This window comes from Vanessa atalanta, chromosome 14, assembly GCF_905147765.1.
Source record: "Vanessa atalanta chromosome 14, ilVanAtal1.2, whole genome shotgun sequence".
NCBI classification, from domain to species: Eukaryota; Metazoa; Arthropoda; class Insecta; order Lepidoptera; family Nymphalidae; genus Vanessa; species Vanessa atalanta.
Genome location: NC_061884.1, coordinates 4094316 through 4117661, shown reverse-complemented (window position 1 = coordinate 4117661; position 23346 = coordinate 4094316). Strand labels below are relative to the sequence as shown.

At 30.7% G+C, this 23346-nt stretch overlaps 1 protein-coding gene across 1 annotated transcript in view; it reads left to right on the top strand.

Annotated features, from left to right (window-relative positions):
* Window positions 1–5206: 5206 nt before the first annotated feature.
* LOC125068801 (transmembrane protein 151B-like) overlaps window positions 5207–23346 on the top strand; it is a 54017-nt gene continuing 35877 nt past the window's right edge. Inside the window, exon 1 of the mRNA XM_047678117.1 lies at window positions 5207–5377. Coding sequence (XP_047534073.1) covers window positions 5327–5377 — 51 coding nt within the window. The 5' untranslated portion in view covers window positions 5207–5326. The remainder of the gene's footprint in view (window positions 5378–23346) is intronic.

Below are 23346 nucleotides of genomic sequence, written 5' to 3'. Positions count from 1 at the left end.
AACCTTTTTACCCGTGCGAAGTCGGGACGAGTAGTAAGTAATAAAATTCAAAGTACCTAGCCATTCAGAGCCTTTCAGTCATTTTCTTCTAATGTATTCTGAAGTACATATCTCATTACTTTCAGTGCGCAATATTTATGCTTTAAATTATAAATGTTTTCTTTCTATATTAATACTTAAATGTTTTCTGAAAGCCCCTTATTTCAATTAAGAAGACTCTTCGGAGTTTATTGAAATTCAGATGCGAATGAACTATATATATACCATTAAAGTATACATAATGTAGAATTATATGATATATTCACTTACTATTTCTGTTCGTAGCAATAAACGTCTTTCTTATTATTATAGTCTATTAGTCTTGAAACGTTGAAATCGAAAATTACTATGAGCAAAGTTCAAAATTCTTTTTATTACGATTAGAGTAGAATTTAAAAGATACATATTGTTGAAGAGACTACAATAAGCATATACAGATCAAAATTACCAACAGCTACTTTACTAATCCTGTTCACGTGGAGTAATGACAATAATGCTAGCAACGGGAACTCCCGTCATTGTAATTCCAATCCTAAAAAGATCATAGGCTGCTTCATATGTTTTATGAAAACAATAAACTATCAAACCAAGCTTCAAGTATTTCAATTGCAAACGGCACAAAGATATGATTTGGTTATAGAGACGAATATTTGCGCCGCTTGTTCGGTTGATCATTTTCCGTTGCGGGTACGACCCTTAACATTGTTTCCCTGAAATGAGACGGGGCCAGCATAGAATGGTACGTATATAGTACGAATATATTACTATACGAACGTACGCTATCCCTTCTTGGAAATATCCATATATATAAATATAAAGGAATTGAATGATTTTTGTATAATTATGTTGAATAAATGAATTATAATTGAGGAGCCTATTATATTTATTTATAAATCCCGAAACGGAAGTTTTAGACTAAATAAGTAACTAATCGAGCGTGGTATATTTTACATGGTTATAATGTACGATTACATACTTAATATTATAATACAATATTAAATTATATTGTTATTATATATATATTTATAATCCAGTGATACTTGATGCTGATTAATGATAATTCTGACTTAAGACGTAGCACGGTAGAGTACTTACTTTATTCCTCAGACCTGGTATGGCTTTGATTCATCTAGCAGCCTTTAAAATAAAAGGAGAGGTCTCTTAACTTCTATAGAGACACGTGATATCACTTGATGCGGCGTGGTCACTAAATACTGTATTATGCGTTTTAGTATTTGCAATGTAAGTATTAAAAGAAGAAAAGATGTAGAGTAGCTATGGAAAATGATGTTAATGCTTTATATTCATTTAAATGTTTAATGTATAATAATGTCTTATACAAAAATATATATATATAAAGTATATATTATATATTAAATGATCAAAATGTTTTAATCTAATGCTATTTTCTAATACGTGGGCTTTTTGTCTAAGCCGTCTTTATTCGCCACGAGAGTTACCATTATAGTAAAGATTTATAAATGGTGTCTTGCTTACACTATCCTCGTCTCATCATATACAATTTTATTTACGGTTTTAAAAACCTTCGCAAGTATCAATTTTATTATAATTGTTTTAATTGCACTCACAACAAATCTTTCTTTGCATATTTATTATTGGTTATTAATTTACCTAATGGAATTTATTTTTATTTAATGAGAAACTAGCACAAGTTATTTATGTTTTATTATAGTTGTTGGTCACAGAGACCGATTAATTTCTACAGTTCAAACAACATCAAAGTTAACATTAGAGCCTGGAGGGCAAGTCATCGTCTTTTGAAAGTATTTTACAGGCATTTGGCTTTTCTATACATAAAAGCCGCTCCAGTTTTACTAACACAAAGATAAAGCTCTGCAATTTTCGTCATAATAAAAGACGAAATAGCTCATATAACAAAAATTGTGTAGCTAAAGGAACGTGGATTTGAAATAATATCGTTTTCAATTTAATCGCATACATATGCATAAAATAGTGCCTACATTTGTATATAAAAAACCTGGTCGCGATTTAATTAGCTCACAAGCTCGACTAATCTTACTTCTATTATTAATATAAAAGTTACTATAGATCTGTTCACTGACGAAAGTGCGCCCTCCACGCTAAATTATCTGTGTGGATTAATATACGTGATTACAAGATGTGTTAGTATGCGAGAGATGACTAATGTAAGAATAAACACAGCCAAAAATTAGGTAGGTGCAGCTGAACGTGGAAGCTTGTATACATAAAATTAATTCATGTATGTCAGATAAAATAAAATATTTAGGAGTCAATAAAAATAAAAACGTCTCCTTGTTTATCTACAGAACCCTCATAAATGATATTGCAGGTTAAAGGACAGTTAGTGCAAACAAGCGACTACAAAGGTTGTGTGGCCTTTGAGCCTCAATCGAAGCTCGCTTGTATCTATAAATTCACGGCACGAAATAGTAGATATCTTAAATCAGCTACAGTAAAACAACCGTTTAATTTTGTCTTTTTAATAGCTATAAAGTAAAGTGCTTTGGGATAAAAAAAAACATTAACTGTAAATCAATGCTCTATTTATGTGTTATTTCGTTATAAATAAAATAAAATACTTACAAAAAAGCAATTTGGTATATTTTGTAGGATGTAGTTTAGACGTAAAGTAATAAAATGTTGGCATTCCAAAGTTATACGAAATTATTTAATAAAATCATTTCAATTAATTCATAAAATCATAACAGTGATTAATATTTCTGACAATACTATGTTCTGTGCGAGAATGTGTTCACCACACTATTTAGCTTGTCAATGATCCTGTAACAAACTAGCAAACATTGTTTTCCACATATACTAAGGATTTTAAGTATTTTTTAAATTAAATGAGTGTAAAGTCGTCCTTACAAGCATACATAAAAATAATCTTGTCATTTTGGCACTTTTTAATGTTGGTCAGAGAAAAACAATAACATAATTCAAAAAAGCAGATAGCTTAGTCTGAACTAGCTGCTACTCCAACAGGGTTGCTACTATGAATAAATAAAAAATTGAAAAATTTGCAGCCTACAAGTGTCCTAGCCTACAAGTCAAGGTTTGGAGTATTCGGCATTGAAATAGCCGTATGAATTGATTCTACAAATACCACAACGCTATTTCAATGTCGAATATATCGAAAAACTGTTGTGGAATTAACTATAAAAATCTTCTCCTTGGGAGAAAATAAGGATTTCAGCTAAGCATAGATATTTTTGACATAAATATTTAGGAAAACCATTTAAAAGATCACAACTATTTCTCAAAAATCTTTAAAAGCTAAAAATGAAGTTTATAAAGGTGATGTTGGTCAGATCAATGGTGATCCAATACATTAACACACATTATACTTACTTAACACAAAATTCAAAGACAATCATCACCGAGACTTATCTTTCACCAATTTCTGCCATTTAACCAATTGATTTAGAAGTTAAGACGTGAAAGCATTACGAACAAATAAATAAATAAACTCATTTTCGCATTTATAATATTGATACGAATTTTTGAATACAGAGGCAACCCTTACGAAGCTAGCAGATTAATGCAACGAGACACGAGCATTTGAGCATTAACGTTATGGGATTCCACCTCGACTGTAATACCTCTAATTTGTTATTCCGACGAGATTTATTTTTAGATCCTTTCTTTTGTCTTCTTTTAAGCCTCTTTTTACTAAACATTGTCTGTAACATTGTCTAAAGAGAACCTTAATTCTGTTTATTATTATTGCTCTACAGTTCACGCTAATCTAATGGTTATGCTGAGTGGAACAAAAATGTTTGTATCGAGTATTGTTGTGATGGAAACCTCTTTTGACTGAAATCTATTTTGACTGATAAAATTATTGCTTTTATTCAAACAATGAAAAGAGATAATTCTTATTTTTCTTTGCTGAAGTGAATCTAATCCATAAAATTAAGCGTTTTATTTCTTCAAATTTTATGATTAATGCTAAAAGGTAAAAAATTAACCCAAGTTTCTCTTACTCTTGATAAACTCGACTTTCCGTAACATCTTTTTGTATCCGCACAAACTCGGCGCGTTTCAGAGTTGAATTATGAAATGTTTTCCCGGACAAAGGATGTTCTTTTACCATTTTTATGATACAAAATGAAATTTCTTTTTTTTTCATTATTTTTTTATAAAAAAAAACTGTATAAGCAAAGTGCTTCTGTGTTTTCTATATTTTAATACGAGCAGACCAGCGTTAGCGTGGTATTTGGATTTTAACATTTTGATCATTTATTATAGAATTAAACATTACTTGTGAGTAAAAAAAATATATGTGAAAAATTAATATACTTATCTAATTGTAGAACACATTTTCTCTACCTTTATTTTACTACTGATTGTATGTATCTTTACATACTGTATCCGTAGTAGTCATGATTTTAACGAGATTCGACCTTATTTTTCGTAAACTAATATAACTTGTACGCATGGCGACGACGACGACATACATTTTGATTAATTGGAATGAAAATATATAAATCATTAAATTTGTTTATATAAACAGACAATTCTTCTTTATAAAACTCTAACACTGACTACCTAACATTGGTTTTAACGAGCATTAAGGAAGGTGTAGCGCAGGAGTCAATTTGTATGGAAGATCGTCAATCAAAGATATACAAATATAAATTTTTGTCTACACTTCTATTTATAAAAGTAAAAAGTCAGTGTTAAAAATTTAGTATTTAAGTATTTTTACAGAAAAAAATTACTGACTACATACAATGTTACAAACATTTAATATTCAAAGGATCAGTTTTTGTGGAAAAAATGAAAGTACATTCATAAATAGAGTTTGCAGTTTCTATTTATCTAAATTTTGTATAAGTATCCCTAATACTGTGATTGGTTTTTAAAAAGGTTAAAATTATAATATAGGAGGGTTCTATCAGTCAAAGTAAGACCTATGCGTTGCTATAGTTACCAGACGCCGCAGTACTTCTGCCCGCCCTCCGCAGTAAGCTCCCGCATTTCATTCCGTACGGACATATTATTCGATGCGCTTCGAAGTCCCTCGATGTTATTTTAAATTTTATCAATAAAATATATTTAAAAAAAAATCTTTATGAATTAAAAAATATTGGTACATACTTTTTCGAATTAAAAAATATATTAATTGATTATTAGTTGCAATGTTTCAAACAGGACGCGTAAGTTTAAACGGTCGACTTTGGATGCAGTTGTTGTGTTATTCTGTGATGGTCCACAGTGTGCTGTGCTAGTGAGCCATGAGGCTTTTCTCCGTACATTTATTGTGTGTGTTCTCACAGCCATGACGTCACAGGAGCGTAACAACATTTTCTCCGACGATGACGAGGATTTGGTGAGATTTCGCGCTATGATTATGTAAGCAGGTGTATTAAGTTTTGGGTCCGGTCCAAGAGCCCGCTGTTACATAAACTACATCTGCAGTACTCGGTGGAGTTAATATTTTAATACATTAAGCTGATGCTGCGATTTTAGGATTGTATTTGAATAATTTTCAATACGTAAAAAAAATAAACCTCACTTTCTTTAGTCAGTTTAACTTCAAAACATTTATAAAAATGTTACCGTGATCGTTTAGTTTATAAAAATATTGAATACTTATTAATTTTAATATACACACATATTTCAGCTGTAAAAAAGTTAAGCAGGTAAATTGTTGACATTACTCATGAATGTGGTAAGATAGCTCAGCGGCTGGAACACGTGAATCTTAACAGAATTGCGGGTACAAATCCTCGGACCCTGAATTCTGTTCCAAGCTTTCTCAAGAGGAGAGAAAGAATGTTTATGGGCTTAACTTTACTGCTACATTAGCGATCCGTGCGAAGCGATCCGGGTGGCTTCGCACGGTTACAATTTATTAATAAAAAAAATATATGATATAAATATAATTTGCACTCGGAAATAAAGTTGCTTCCTACCAGCGAAAACAGTTTTGGAATTGGATCATTCGTTTCGGAAATTAACTACAACTTACAAACAAATTTTTGTTTATTTTTATTATTTCACGTTATTTCAAAAACTCACTGTTATTTTTGTACTCTTAGACACGATTACTAATGTCCTACAACGATTTCCATTTAATTTGTTTACCTATACAAATAACTGTCCTGAGCAGAAATCGAGTTTACGATTCTTGGAATATAGATTAACTGTCGCCGAACAGACGTCAGTCCATAAAATATTTAATAAATCAATAAAACCATAATGACATACGACCTACGTATTTGTAATAATAACACTAAGCGAATAAAGTATGAACTAAATGAAAATTAGTCTGAAAAAGATATAAGTATAACCTTTATAGACTTAGATTTTTTTTAATTCTAAATAATAAACATAAAATGTAATTTGATGGTGTATTGTATATTACGACCTGAAAGAATAATCGCCGATATTTAATTTTTGAAAATATTTAATTTATATTAAGGCAACGTACAGGTTCAAAACTCAAAATTATCTGTTCACCAATGATTTCTCAATAGAGCCATTGTTTCGGGTGATGAGTGTCTATTCGGTTACGTATTATCCAAAAACGTACGCTAAGATTCTAATTTGCGGATGCACTAATAGAATAAGGCTCCGTCAATGATGCACACCATAGGCTTGAAGTACTCGAAAAATATTTATTACAGAACGATTTTGATTTTTGTAAAACTGAATGATTTGAAGACGTCGTTACAAATGTGGACTTGTTGTTAAATATAATTTTTTTCCTTTTCTGGTGATTATCTGTACTAGTTGAGCACAAAATATTTTGCCAATGTCACGTGTATAATCATGATGAATTGTCGAGCAATCATTAATAATAATAAGATATGAGTATAATATCTATCACTCTAAGACTCTTCAGTCTTTGAAAAACTGGTTGAAATTAATCACTCGTTATTTACTAATATATAAATATATAATAATTTCCGCCATGCGTATCTTTTTAATTTGTTCGAAATGTGTGCCTATTATGTACTGTACTCGACTGCATAGAATAAGTAATTCTTTTGTAGCGCGTTACGAGAATATACGATTTTACAACAGGACCCAAGAAAGCGTACAAACGGCACTTAATTTTAAAGCAACGTTTGCGTGCAAAATCTTATTACACAGTTAATAAATTATAGCACACCTTGATAATAAATCATTTGCCTCCTTGATTTCACATCATATTAAATGAATTGAAATGATTGTACAGTATTATATGTTTGTCGAGAGTTTCTTTTGCCTCGTATCTTATGAAAAAAGGACGATTTCGATACCAATCCTAATTTGACCGACGCGTCGTAATATAATGAACATATAAAATTATTTTATTAATAGTTAAAAAAAATCCGCATAAAAGGTAAAGTGACTCGACGCCCATAAATGCAATTTTTACAGGCGTAACGGATGAACCTGTACGAAAAAAGTAATTCATTTCTAAAATCCGGATCCGGATTCCGATTTTACAATTTTCCGGATTTTGAAACTGGATTACTCTTTTAGTATAGGTATCTGTTGCGAGTGTAAAAAATGCATTTATTGGATTACATGCCACTTTGAGAAATTATATTTATAATTCATTTTGTGTTCAGCAAAGGGAAACGTGAGGAAGCACGTGACTGATGAAAATCTGCCACATTTGTATCTATTTCACCGTGGTGAGCAGCGTGGTGATATAATCTCTATTCTTAAAGAAGTGAGGAGGCTTTTGAACAGGAGATAAGATATATAATTGTGACTATCATTAAAATGAAATAAAACTATTTCAATATTTTGAAGTCAAATTGGCGGTAGATTCCTTGCACACGCTGCTAGAAGTCTATCCAATTTGAGAAGCTTATTTTGAACGAACAACGTAAACTTTCTGTTTAAGAAGCAACCTTGTTATGAAATATGAAATTGCCTTATTTTTAAGGGGTGTCCATAAAATATATTGATTAATTGAACAAACTTGGACCTGTCTTGAAAAGAAAAATTTCTTATCTGAAATGAATAATGAGATGGTGTGAGAGAGAGTATTGCCTGCCTCGTGGGTTTCGTACTTATCTTTTGAGAACCGGCTTTTGAATACTGGACCATTAAAAAAAGTATTGGTTTTTCTATCAAAAAAATCTTAGTACCCACCCGGAGTTTAAAAGTTGTCCGTGTTTACACTCAATGCAAACTTTCGTGCCTCGGAAAGAATATGAAGCCATTGCCCCTGCGCCAAGACTCTCCTATCGTGTCGGATTGATCCCGTCATAGGATATCATCATGACTCGAATAAATAAAATCGTAGATCCTATTAAATTATTATGATGTCTATAGTCCTTATGTGACCGTATTTTTTTATTAAAATGCCTCTACAGATATGTGGATCTGTATCTCGAGTTACCTTTTATTCTTAATTGTTCTTAGATTTGCTCCATGATGATCAACTAAAGAAGGTGTCAATAGACAACTGTAAGAACTCCTATAAGAATGGGCATTGATGTTACACACCATTATCATATCGAATTTTATGTAAAACCTCATTGTAAAAAAACATTGATGCTTGTCAATTTTGCTTTTTATTAAAAACATATTGTCCGATAAAAGTCATTTAACTCAATTCTAAAAAAAATATCGTTCGTAAGAAAACACTTACAGAAATCCGAATAGGTTGAAACAAACACGTTTGCGTGAGTAACTCCAATAAATACTATAAATACGAATGCTTCAATTGTTTGCACAAATACTTATATTCCAGTTATTTTTAGATAAATTCACTATTTTATGTTGATATTAAAGAAATAAAGAAATTGCTTCACCAGCATCGATCAGGACATTAATTAATTAAAAAAACAGGCTTGCTTCAATAAAACCTTAAAGCATGTAAATGAGTTATGATCTTCCATCACATTGGCATACTTACATAAGTTTAGGACATCATAATAAATGTATTAAAAAAGCGATAAAAAATATGGCTCTCTTTATGCAACATAAAACAGAATTTAAGGAGAATAATGCTGGACGAAAAATCCTCTCCAAGCACCTTGTAAAAATAAAAGTAATACTCAAGACCTTTGTGCCTTTTTACCTACGCACAAACAGTTAACATGCGAATGAAATTTAGACCTTATTGTAAATAAGACAGAGTTGGTTATGTAATAAAAATATTATGCTGTGGTCGTCATCACCCACGCTGTCGGCTTCAGCCCCTGTAATATTAACGCGCTAACTAAGGTACGGTCGGGTACGGAGTCGAGTGGTGAAGTTTGTAATACTTGCGTTTCGTCTATGCGGGGATCCTCAAAACTTTTTATGGCCAAATTAAATTTGCCAGCTACCAGCGAAATTTTCACAACAACAAAGTTGATATGTACTGAATATTTAATATTCGTAAACATGTTTTTATTATATTAAGCTTCAGCCTAATATGTTCAGCTTTATGTGTTAATATTTATTTATTCAAAAGTTTAAAACTTAACACGGTTTAATGTTTATCCAACGTTATTGGATGGATACTGGCCACAAAATATATCATATTTATAGGATCAGAGCGCAACGACTACAGCAAAATAAATGAATAAAAAAAGACACTACGTAGTCTAGAAGGTATTTTTTTATTTTTCTTTGATAGAGGTGCAAGTAAAAGCAACGCTTTAAAATTGTCATGTTGTGATTTTTATAAAAGTGTAAGTTATTTATTGATGCCAATAAAAAAGTAAAATGGCGGCCGTTAAGACAACAGCATTATGGCGATATAGTTGAAATTGTTTCATTAATAGCTATAAAGAACTGTTTGCCAACGACTATTTTTTTATTACTATTTCATTGTAGAATTGAATAATACATTTTTTTATCTTCCTTTTTTCTTTTATTGATAGTGTACGTGTTATTGTTTGCGTTTTCAGAGCGATATATTTTGTTTTTCGCTACAAAAAAATATTAAAGCGATCCCTCGAACAGGAAAAAGGAATAACATTAAAGATAAAAAAGGCATAAAATAAATGGGGGTTTTCTTACAACAAAACGCTTGCCTTTATCTATCAAAGTAGATATATTATACTGGCAGAAAATATAGGTTAGCTATGGTAAAAAAAGATGATATAGGTGTTTTTGTTTTTTTTTTTCTTAATTAAAAAGTAATATATTATTGTAAATATATTCGGTTAGGGAACTTTTTATATTTATTTTTTTTCGTTTTATGAATATTATTTATTAATTTTATTACGCGTTTCGTTTTCATATGGTATTCCGAGACCATGATTATCGTATAAAGATACAAAAATCTCGTTAAAAAACTTATAACGAACACATGAAATATTTAAAATTTTAAAACGTCAAAAGCACAATCCAAGTAGGATTTGAATGGAGATTAGTGCGTGGGTAACATATATGTACATATGTCAGCAAGCCGTGTCGTGGACGATAACTGATAATGATCGAGAAGAAAATAACTTGTCTTATAAAATCATTAATGTGCTCAGCAATTAGCTTAGCTAGCGATATAATTCGAAACGTCTATCGTATCTTCTTGATCTTCAAACTTTTAAAGAGAAAAGAAAGATTTCTACTGAAGATTGCATTTTTATAATTATTTATAACAAGTTATATTTTAAATGGTCGGTCATTAGATGCGGTTAAAAGGTTCCCGTCCGTAGCTAGTATTTGTTCAGTTTGCTCAGTTGGGGTATAGACTTGGGGGTCAGATTTTGTGTTACTGTTATTGCCAGATTTCTTCAATTTGGTAGAGTTAGGCAACACAGATCATCATAGATCTTATTATAAATAATATCACAAAATAATTCGAATAATAAATCAAATTATTTCGTAAAAATAACTATTTCAAGCGTACACGTATACCTATGACTCACTTTGAATTGCATTTTGCCTTGCAACAGATCCCTATCATAAATTTGGTTTTGCCAGCCAGCTTCGCTCCCGCCACAGTTAATAAAGGTTCGCCGTTAACGAATATCAAGGATGATATAACGTAAGTACCGCACGAACCTTAAGATTACAATATACCGCGCTATACTTAGAAATAAAATATAGATGTAACATGTTTATATTATATAATATTACAAAAGAGAAGGGCAAAGTATAATTAAAAATAACTTGGTTGTTTCTTCCAAATAAATTGTTCAACAAAGCGAGAGATCAATCTTTTGATTTAGTTTCCTTCTACAATTATTATTTAATAAATAAGTAGAAGTAGAAATAAATGTTTCTATTTTTGATTACAAAGATTTTTATGAAAATTACTAAATTTTTGAAAATGAGATATGTATTTATTACTTACGTGAAATGACGCACAGTCTTTACAATTTGTAGTTTACAAGAGTAGTTTGCGCTCTGCGATTCGTTCATGACGCCATTTTGTTTTCATTTGTCTCACTAAGGTAGCAGTGACGTCAAGCGACCATTGTTTAATTGAAAAAAAAAATGATATTAGGAGAAACTCTACTTATTATATACATATTTTAAACAATGATTTAGGTATTTTGTATGCCAGTTTTGCTTCAAATTAATTTATCAGAGAATATTGAATTCCCAAAAATGATCCGTATGTAATCATTATTACTCGGAATTAACCTTGCACATTGAAATATCAAAGTTTGCTTTACTTTTATTTATTTATTAAATATTAAGATATAAATTTTCGTCAAAAATATGAGTCAACTGGGTGCAAACAATAGCAAAGAATAATATAAAATAATTATTAAAAAAAAAAAAACTTTAATGAAAACGTTCACATTCAAAGTGACGTCATTCATATCTAAACAACGCAGACCTAAAATAGCTTAAGGATCTACTGAATAGGGTAGAACATTCCATCCAATGTTATAAAGCATGTATCATATGAACTTTTCGATTATCAGAGATAAAAAAATTGTTATGAATAATAAGAATATAAATTGTCATCTCATTCAGCTATACATTAAATGGATTCGACGAGATACTGCATATAATACTTTGCACCTTTCTATCTATAAAAGAACTAACAACAGTTCATATTTTTAAAACAAAGTCTTTTACAAACATAGCGATTCTACAGATACTTTACAAAATACTTTTTTCATTCACACGAGGTGAATTATAAAAAAATATGCATATGAAAATTCAGTGGTGCAAGTCCGGGTTTTAACCCGCAATCATCGTTTATGGTGCTAGTGTTCTAACCACTGGACAATCTAAGTTCATTATAAATGTACTCTAATAATTGTAACTAGCAGTTTTCATTCCATGAATTTTCCGGGATCAAAATCAAATCAAAAGCAAAATATAAACTATATCATGCAAAATATTCATGTTGATTCGTTGCTACGCGATAGAAGGAAAATTCAACAAACTTACTTTCTCGTTTGTAGAATTAGTAAAGATCAATCTATATTGAATAGCTATTATTTTTGCATGCGATATTTATTATTATTGATTAAAATCTATTTTTTTAATTCGGTTAATGCCAAAGGTCGATAACTATAGTAACGATATTTTTTTACTTTTTATTTCTTAGAATTATTTTTTTACCTCGTGTTCAATGTACAATTATTAAAATAGATTATGGATATATTTAAATAATGGTAACTGGTGGCAAGCGAGCAACATCGCTCATAGAATGGGCGCTCTAAAATATATTAATCATTCCTTACAAAATCTCGAAAACTAAGATGTTATGTTCCCGGTAGGATAAGCAATGAGTGGTTGGTTCTTATCCAGACGGACTTTAGCAAGGCCCTGCTACCAAGAAAATACAAGTTAGGTACATAAAAATATTATTAAAACCTAATTTAAAATATTGTTATCGAACTACCATATGCCCTGTATCATTCTATGATGTCACAAATAAACGAGGCGAACATTTTCCAATAGGCGAGCTAGAACAATAGTTCGGCTCATGCATGCCCGCACACATTCGCATTGGATGAACACGAAAACTTTAAAGTGCTGATGAAACAAGAACATCGTCGCTTCCACTCGGATGAAATATTCGATGGTTATGATTTTTTTTTTTGTGGTATTTTTTTTTAAATTATTTACTAATACTATTTACGCTAAGCAATAAAATTGCTGATAATACGTTAACAGTAATACAAAATTTACGTTGGAAAAAAGTATCGATAAAATAGTAGCGAGCTGTTCTATTAAAAGGTAAAAGGAACGTAATCCATCACCCATTTATTTGTTCAATGAAGAACGTAGCAAGATGAGAACTTATTATACCTACTCCATTTTAATTTCAGAGCTATGTACAATCATCTCCAGATTAAATATTTGAATAGATATTACTTCACTATCGTCATATACATCATATACGTCATAAACATATATGGATGTTCAGTTTTTGTCTTACAATGATTACCTTTTGTGCAAGTCGAAGTGATGAAATTATATTAGTGCTCAAATAAGTGAAAAAGTATTTATTTTTGAGCAAAAAATATCTTAAACTATTATATATTGCATTTTTTGTCCTCAATGCGTAAACCCGTTTTCACTTCATGTGAGATGTAGCGGTATTATGGCTCAACGGCGATGAGTGTCGGAATACCTACTGAAAAATCAGCAGTAACTACTTCGTTTCTTTGGAAATATTACGGGATCGCTTTTGCTTGCTACATCACAATCGGATACAAGGTTGTCATACATATACAAAGATATTTTTTTTTATTATTTTAACTGGCATGTGATTACATTTTTATAAATGTTGACTATAAAATAAGAGTTTTATGTTATTTGAACAGAAATATTAACTATTAATAATAAAATAAAACAAATCGAATTTACAATTAATAATAAATGTATTTAAAATAGGAAACTGTTCGCGTGTAATTTGGCTTATTATAAAATTAATCTGGTGTCATTGGGAATTTGGCTACTATTGATAAATTTCCAATTGCGGTTTAATCATTATTAAATGATTTATAGTGTTGTACAGTTAAAAAGGATTTCATAAATGTACGTACATTTTTTTTACGAAAGAATTTTAATAATATAATAAATAACGAATGAATAATACAATTTACTATACTTTATATATTATATTAAAAATGAAATGTTTCTTTTTGAGTGCTTGTATTTCAATCACGTTCAAGCAGCTAGAAGTATTTTATAACCCTTATCTGCTTATGGGGCTGATTCGGTTCACTAAAAAAACAGTCATAATTTCCACAATTATTATAATTACAGTCTTAATAAAGATTATGAAACTCGATTATATAATATGATAATATAAGAGTATATTTATATAATTGTGATATCTTGTGACATTCCCTAGTTTACATTACAAATTATTATGATTGAAAGTATTAGGGAGCATTATGCTTGAGGCTACATTGAAATGAGCTAACAGAAAAGTTTCATTCCTTGAATTTTATGAATTCTCGTAGAGTTAGTCTATTTATTAATTCTATAAAAATAAATTTGAATATATAAAATACAAAAAAGCTATTACGACTTAAATTATGAATGTAAATTCACTTTTATGTTAGTAAAATGTGTCCGATTTTTCACTTCGAAGATACAAACAAAATATTATTTTACAAGACATGTACTGAGACTTAAGGGTTCTGGATTTACGTCCGTCTAAAGAGACCTAATGATCCTATATGGTCGGTCCTTCGCTAAAGACGTCGTTAAAAAGGGAACACAATTGAAATAGTGGCTAAGTTTTACAACCTTTACGACTAAGTTTGTAAGGAATGTAATGAATTTGGATTTCGTCTTCGCATTTGTGGGCTATCTGATTTAGGCTGGCCTTCGTCTCCGCGTTTGCGGACTATCTGATTTAGGTTAATTTGTCCGAATATATGGATCAACTTGACTATAGAATACAAGGATAACGGCGTTCATATTTAAAAACGGGACAGAAATTGAGCTTATCATCAGGAATAATTAACTCTAATCTAATCCTAAAATTAAACTATTATACTTTTACTTCCCATTCATCATCAATCAAGTCAAGTCAGGATGCGATTGTTTTCATATCATTTGATAAAATTATATTTACTATGTTCATGACATACATACTTATGTTCAAACAAGGCCATAAAAGGGGATTTTTTACAAAATAGTTATTTTATTCGACTAAGCCAACATTATAGGGGACTTGAGGCACATTATCATAAATACAACAATGAATAAAATAAAATAAATAGAAACAATAGTGTGCCACAAACAATTATAACTTTTTGCGAACTTAGAACAAAACAAACGAGTAACTAAAAGTTTTTACGAGCATATAAATCGCCAAACAAGAGCGGATACGTAAAATACGCCACAAATCGTATAGGAAACTTGATAATACCGTATTTTTTTGGAGGAATAAGTTTGGAAGAGAATTTGTACGTTGTACGCAATCAAAATTATATATGTAGACTTTGTTTGGTCTTTTAAATAATAATGCATGTCCTGAGTACCGATTATTAAAATAGCAATTAGTTTATCTTTTAAATATATCAAGTGTATATTATTGTTACTTTTGTGGGTAGTATAGTGAGGAATTAACATTATTTGGCATATCATCTAAGTAATATATAAAAATATTTTATATTTTATAAAAGGTTAAGGTGTTCTTGTGATATTTTTCGTATAGGCACTTCTTGATCAAGACCAATTTTATATAAGTTAGAGTGAGACAAAAAATAAATAAATACATATAGTGAAAATATCGTTCAAGATGATTGATATTTTACGACAGAACCTCGATGAACTTCACGAAAAATAAAATGTTTCATGTGTTTGGTTTGAGTGATATCATTAAAAAAATTTAGAATGTATGTATTAACTTTTATAAATAAATATGAATAGTTTTGTAATAAATAAATTGAAATATGAATAGTTTTGTTTTGTAAGTATTTTCTTCTTTGGTAGACGCAGTAGTCTCTTTTTGTTTTTTTTTTTGTTATTACATGATGAGTTAGCCTGTAAGAGACTAGATTCTGCAACTAGATTCTTTGTATATCACGTTTGCTTACCTAATAATAAAAAAATACCTTGAATATATTTTACACAATTGGACTTAGCGCAAAATAAAAGCATAGCTTTTTTGGTGATCGTTTAATTTCCTACAAGATTTTTAAAATACGCTCATTAGTTAGAATGCAATAAAATTCTAAATTAAAAAAAAAAATATATTATTTGAATAGGAAATTAAAAAGTATGAAAAGGCAACTAATAATATAACGAGCTGAAGGATTTTCATTTTTACACATATGATATATTCATACTATACTATCTACGTGTTTATTAGTGGATCATATTTAATTAGATGGCCAAGAAAACTTTTTGTGTAGAGGGTATAATTGAAGTTGGTTGGCCTTTTTGAAGGCAGCCCCGACAAAAAAAGCAATATATATATATTACCATTTATCGCAAGAGCCTCGATGATGATCGAGATGGCCCAGTGGTTAGAACGCGTGCATCTTAACCGATGATTTCGGGTTCAAACCCAGGCATGCACCACAGAAATTTCATTTGCTTAATTTGTGTTTATAATTCTCGTGCTCGGCGGTGAAGGAAAACATCGTGAGGAAACCTGCATGTGTCTAATTTCAACGAAATTCTGCCACATGTGTATTCCGCCAACCCGCATTGGAGCAGCGTGGTGGAATATGCTCCAAACCTTCTCCTCAATGGAAGAGGAGGCCTTTATCCCAGCAGTGGGACATTTACAGGCTGCTAATGTAAATGATGTAATGATCGCAAGTAACTCTCCAATATAACATTTTGTTAATCTAAACCATACAAAAACATGTGTGTAATATAAGCATGCATTAAAATAAAAATAATATATAAATAATTTTTGAAATAGGTTAAAGTGGAAAACCATTACAGAACTTGTAAAAATAACTTTTTGGGACGAAAAAAAAAATTTCGCTTTGAAATATTTTAATCAATGTTTAATAGGAGGCTAAGATTATTTTATTATCTTTGTTAAGCCTTGACGTTTAGTAACCTAGTTTTCACACCGACTTCTATAGAATTTGTGATTCGTATTAAAACAGGACTATATTTTAAATAGTGTTTATACTACAAAGAGAATAAGTGATTTTCATAATATCTAACGCAAGGATAAGATTCTGTATAATAATCAATAAATTTGAACCATGCATTTAGTAGATATACGTAAGTTCTCTCTCTGGTTACTGTCTGAAATGATCACCTTGACGTACTTACCTTTTTCTTATTTTGTTTATCATCTTCATCAGATTTTATAACAGCAATCAGTAATAACAACAATTATACTTACTATAAAGTTATACCAAAGTACGATTCGTTTGTTTAGTTAGAATTAATCTTTACTAAGTAAGCGTGGGTTTTGTGCAAGCCCTTTGGGTAGATAGCATCTGCTCATCAGATATTCTACCGCGAAATAGTGGACTTTATTGATTTCTTTTAATTGTACTTCACTGACATACTCTGTTATTAAAACGGTGGATAAGAGTAACTACTGAGTTTCTTGCCAGTTCTTCTAGGTAGAATCTTCTTTCGAAGCCGACGGTAGATTTACATTTAATTCAATACTGTACATGACGATTAAAAAGTGCTTTAATAAGCCTACTTGAATAAAAAAAAAAATGTATTGTTATTTTTTATCAATATTTTCTAAATTATAAACATATAATGTAAGATTAATTCGTAACGAATAAGCTTTTGTCTTAATATCTAAAAGTAAAACATTCTTCTTTGTTGAAATTAAAACAAAGCAAAACGTAATAATCCATTTTTGCGTTGAAAATAAATGAAAACATCACGAATCCCTAGCGTCTTGACAGGATTATAATGAGAGCCTTAATTCAGTCTCCTGTAGACTCCCTAAATCACTTAAGTGTTTTATAAGGTAGAGAAATAAACAAAAAATAATTCCATTTGTACAAATTAAGACTGTAATGAAAATGTCTAGTTTTAATAACTTGCAAAAGGTTTCATTCGTGTTCATTCTTTGGTTATTTTTATCGAATCTCGAGATATAAAACAGTATCATTCAATCTTTATATTATTTTTACAGAAGATTCATTGATCTAGTGGCTAGTTTATTGTGGCTGCAGATGAGGGCGTAAGTTCAAATTCCGAGTCAAGCTTTAAAAAGGTTTTCTGTCAGGAAGTGTTCACTTGTCCGTGCGTTAGAAACTAAATCCGTAGGTCATAAAACTTACTTGAATTGAACTCTCTTCCGTCGTAACAGATTGCCAACCCAATCATCCGAGTAAAAGAAAAAAAAATAATAGCACCACCTGCTTTCTCTAATGGTTGTGCAGTATAATATCTCCAAGAGTTAACACAGTCTCCGTTTAAATTGGGTGGGAAAGGTAGCGGGTGCTATGCACAGATTGCAACTCGGGGGACCAAAGGAGGAAGATCGTCGTCGCTATGCCGGTGTCGTGCTGTCGACGGCTCTCTACGGGGCACTCGTTTGAGGACACAGACTATCGGGCTTTCCCTGGTGTAGGATTAAGATCCAAAGTTCGAAGCTGAGAGTGGCCATCCGCATAGTGCGAGGAGGAAGAGGTGCGATATCACCTTCGCTCCTGAGGAGAACTCTGTCGAGCCACGAGCGACGGGAGAGGCTGCGGATATGTTACATCAATATGATTCCACACTACTGATTTTTGAAATAATATACTTATAAAAACCGCAAAGCATTAGTCTATTAACGAATTAAAAAAATAACAATTAACCTATAACAAAGCCAATATTAAGTAACAAGAAAAAGAATGAATAGAGTTTTCTTTAATACCCATTAAGCGTTATTACTTAAGCATTACTACAGGTGGCATAATTTAATAAAAAAATAAAGTATAACGCCACGGGACACAAAGGTAAATGTCTGAAGGAGATTTTTGACATTGAACAATAATTATACCATTTAAAAAATACACGCATAAAATAGCTTATTAATCTTCTTTATCTTAAGTCGCTTTTTAAAGTTACTCGACTGCCATGTTACGCGATGGAGTTCCTACAGAAAAGCTTGCTGATGCTAATGTTATGTACATACATGCATGTTTGAATGACGTGTAGTTTAATATATAATATTCATACCCCGGTAAGGATTAATGAACGTTGCCATCGTTTCAGTCAAACGAGGCGAACCGTAATTACCGTGTATGTCGTAATTTATGACTACCAACCTTAATAGCGCCTTACATGAATAAAACGATAATAACATGAATATCATGACTAATATTTATATTTATAATGTGGTACATATATTTTTTTTATAAATCACGATTGTAATCACTAAGCAAGTATTCGTTTATTTTTTTCTAAATTTAATTCATCTATATGTATATAACATGAGTAAGGTACGGTTTTTCATGTTGTGACTTCCTAGGGTTGGCTGGTAGAGAATCGCATTAGCTATCTTTTTGTACAATAAAGCCTAAGAAATCAAGGAAGAAGCCGATTAATCAACAGCATGTTTGAACCCGCTTGGTCCTGAAAAATGAAATTCGAATTAAAGTTTCTTATTTGACTTAATTAAAAATAGTACGTGTTGAAAGTTTATATGAAATATTTCCTTTACTCCTTATTGCTTGAAAATTGAAAACTCTTTTCTGTAGGAAAAATCCTATAAGTGTTTAAGGATTTAATATATATTTCTAAGGAATGAAAAAGGATGACAAACGGTACAGCAAAGTAATATTCTACCAACATAACGTAAATTAGGATAACAAATGAAAAAAAAAACGAGGGATAATGGAAGTTTTGTGAAAGTTTACTTCAGTGACACGAAAACGCATCGTTCAATCTATACTTTATATATTATAATGAATATTGGAAACTTATTAATAAATACGATTTGTTAGAATTGCCCCGTTTGCCTCTTGATAGGAAACAATGTAGGGTCACGATGTAAGGGCCAAAGCCGCAGCGAATAATGAAAGATGAGGAAAACAATTTAGACCAATTTATTTGACCGACTGTAAATAAAATTACCATTTAGATTGTACGATTTCAGATATGTTATACAATGTTTGACGATATCGATTTTAAACTTTTAATCACAATAATATAAGTTTTATATGTGATAACAATAGTAGTAAACGCATCATATTAAGTAATTTTATCAGTGTCAATAATTATCAATTCCATGCATACGATAAACTCTAATTGTTTTGTATGTATAATCCCCACTTTGTAGGTAGGTTTTAGATGGAAGCGTTGATGGGAAAATAAGTGAATGAGCACATTGATGGACGGGCGTAAAGATAGACGGATTTATATGCAGTGTAGTGTAGGTGGATGTAGGGTGGATACGCTGATAAGTGGACTATATTCTTAAGAATGGGTAAATGGTTAAGTTATAGACTAGATAAACGACCCCTATCCACCCAGGATAAGTGAATGGATCGTTTGATTTTTGCGTGGATATTATTAATAATAACATAAGATTATATAATACGAAACATTGTGAGAAAACCTGCATGAGTCTAATTTCAATGAAATTCTGCCACATGTGTATAACACTTACTAATTAAGAGTACACTCATACCAATACGTGAAAATAATATATAATAAATAAATATATTGGTCTCAAGCGCGAAGCGTGTGTATATCTATACTCGTAAAACCTTATTCCATTCTATCGCAGGCGTAGCCGTGATTGGGAAAAAGCCAATAATTATTAATTTAATTATTAATAATTATTACCCATCAGATATTCTCTCAATAATACAGAAAAAAAAAATGCATACATCTCCATTTAAAAATAAACTCTCACTCTCACTGCCTCGATTATTACTCTGATTTTCAGTAGCCTACAAATGACAAAATCAAACAATCACGTACGCACCTATTATACAACTATATTTAATTTAATAAGCTTGTATAACTTCGACGTTGATCCAGCAACCAGCTTATAAAACTGCAGATCCTGAAGTCGCGAGTATAAATCAATAGGTCAATTAAACAAAAACTCCAAGTCGGGTAGGGCTCGGAAGTGATATATTGAGTTTTCCTGTCAATAAATTCTCACTAGAACATCTTAAAAGTTAGTACTGTTTACACTCTTGTCCCCGCAAGTACGTAAAGCCGTCGTGATATTTTGCCTATAACATATCGGATTACTGTTCCATCGGATTAAGCGAGAGGGAGTTGGGAGTGCGCTTGTTTACATACACAAAAATATCTCCTACCCTGTTGGCTAATTTCGTGTGACTGAAAACTATTCACTAGACATTATAATTATATTAAATAAGATATCGTAAGTATCTCCCTAGCTGGCAAAGATCTACTTAACTCTTAAGGAGAAGTTATAAAGCTAAAGTTGATACCAAGATACACGTACGTTTCAAAGTTTCTTCCAACCGATGCGCTTTCCATTCCAAAATATAATGTTCATTTACCTATATTTATTGAAATTGTGAATATCTTAATTGTGAATCCCGAGATTTCAAAATATATAAATCCATTTCATTTGGCGTTGAGTCGAGCTGTCGAGTAATCATTACATTTGCTATAAATGATAATTGAAACTGTTGAACAAATCAAACATAGCTGCGTATGTTATATCCATACTTATATCTTAATATCGACTTGTCTTGCCTCTTGTCTCTTGTCTATTATTATAAAAAGGTTTCGGAGTTTATAAAAAAATAAATTATCAGTTTTTTTTTAATTTATTTTCTAGCTCATTTTATAATGTATGAATCTTCTATTAGGTACTAGGAGCATTAACATAGTTAATTAAATAATTTTACAATTAATATTCTCCGTAAAATTTTATATACCGTAGATTAGGTATAATATGCCTCGCGAGATTGTAAAATATTCTTTGTATTGTGAATGAATACAAACAAACTTACAATAAAACTTATAAAATTTTGAGAGTTTATGATGTTTCGGTTGGGTTAATTTAGATTTTTTATTATTTAACTAAAATTTACTTCTATATAAATAATTTACCGAAAAAAATACATTTAATTATAAGCACTATATAAAGGTATTTAGGTACAAAGGATACTGCCATTGGCTGTATCTGCCACTGGAACCATATGGAACGAAAAATAAAATGATAAAACTGGAGAAATCGGATTAACTATACAATACTCATAATGAAAAAACAAGACGAGAGGGGAAATGACATGTCAATGACTTAAACAAACTAATTGGCGGACTTTTTTTAAAAAAAAGAGAAAATCCAACATCCATTGCTATAAAGCCCAAGAGTTGATTTGAAACAGTGATTAAAAGTACCATTCGATGGCAATAATGTAGATCAGACGTTCATTTGCCTTATATGTATGTATGAACTATTTGAACTCCGTGACGCCAATTTTAATTAAGTTTTTTATATAAAAAATGTGTATATGTATATTAAAAAAATGTGTATATATTTATAACGATTAAACTCTTCATAAATACAATTAAACCACTGATTTTTGGACCTAGACGAGTCAATATGAATTACTTTATATTACATTATGAATTACATTCTATTAATTACATAATATTCATTCAAACACTTGAATGGATGGACTTAAAATATTACAATGTATTTAAAATAATTTTCGTTAATACGATAATAAATATAATATTATATAAGATTCTATTAATATTATATAAATTTTATAAACATTATCAATATAATTTTGCCCTTTTCCGTAAATTCGGACGTGCCTCGACTCGAGGCGAAGTCATGATAGGCTGTCATCGTTGCATACGTGCCTCGTTTAGAAGTGTATCCGAGCGTGTTTGACTTGGTGCTCGTTCATTCGCGACCATTATGATTTTTATGTATCTTCTAAAAGCGGATCGCCGTGTGGGTGTTGTCTCGCTCGTCAAGGAATAGGGTAGCAGTCGGGCAACCTCTAATACGTAAGCACTGTTATACAGGACGTAACAGGTTATAATACTAAGCTTATTATTAAATAAAATATTTTTAAATTCATACTAAGAACCTTGACATATTCAAATATATAAGGTTATAGAAAAATATATTTTAATTGGGTTAGAGAAGTTCCACTATCATCATTTTGTGCGCCGTAATTGTTTAAATAACGCCGTTTAATTTACATGACATTTATTTAAAATTGAATCTAATATTTTCATAATAACCATTAAAAAAAACGAATGTGCAAAAGATATAATAGTACTCAAGTGAGTGCGTCAATCAGGTGCACTCAATCGAGTTCTCTTACTCTTAAAATCCAATGAGACGTCTCCGATTCGACGAGGTTAATTGAGGCGCAAGACATATTTTACTTGTCTTCCAAAGCACAAGTGTTAACACTGCCAACTCGCAATCTTTCGGACTGCTAATAATTATTACTATAGTGCTTTTTTTATTTTTACTATATAAACAAGGCGATCAAATTAATATTATGTTGGAATACAATTATCGCCTTAAGTGATTCACAGTAT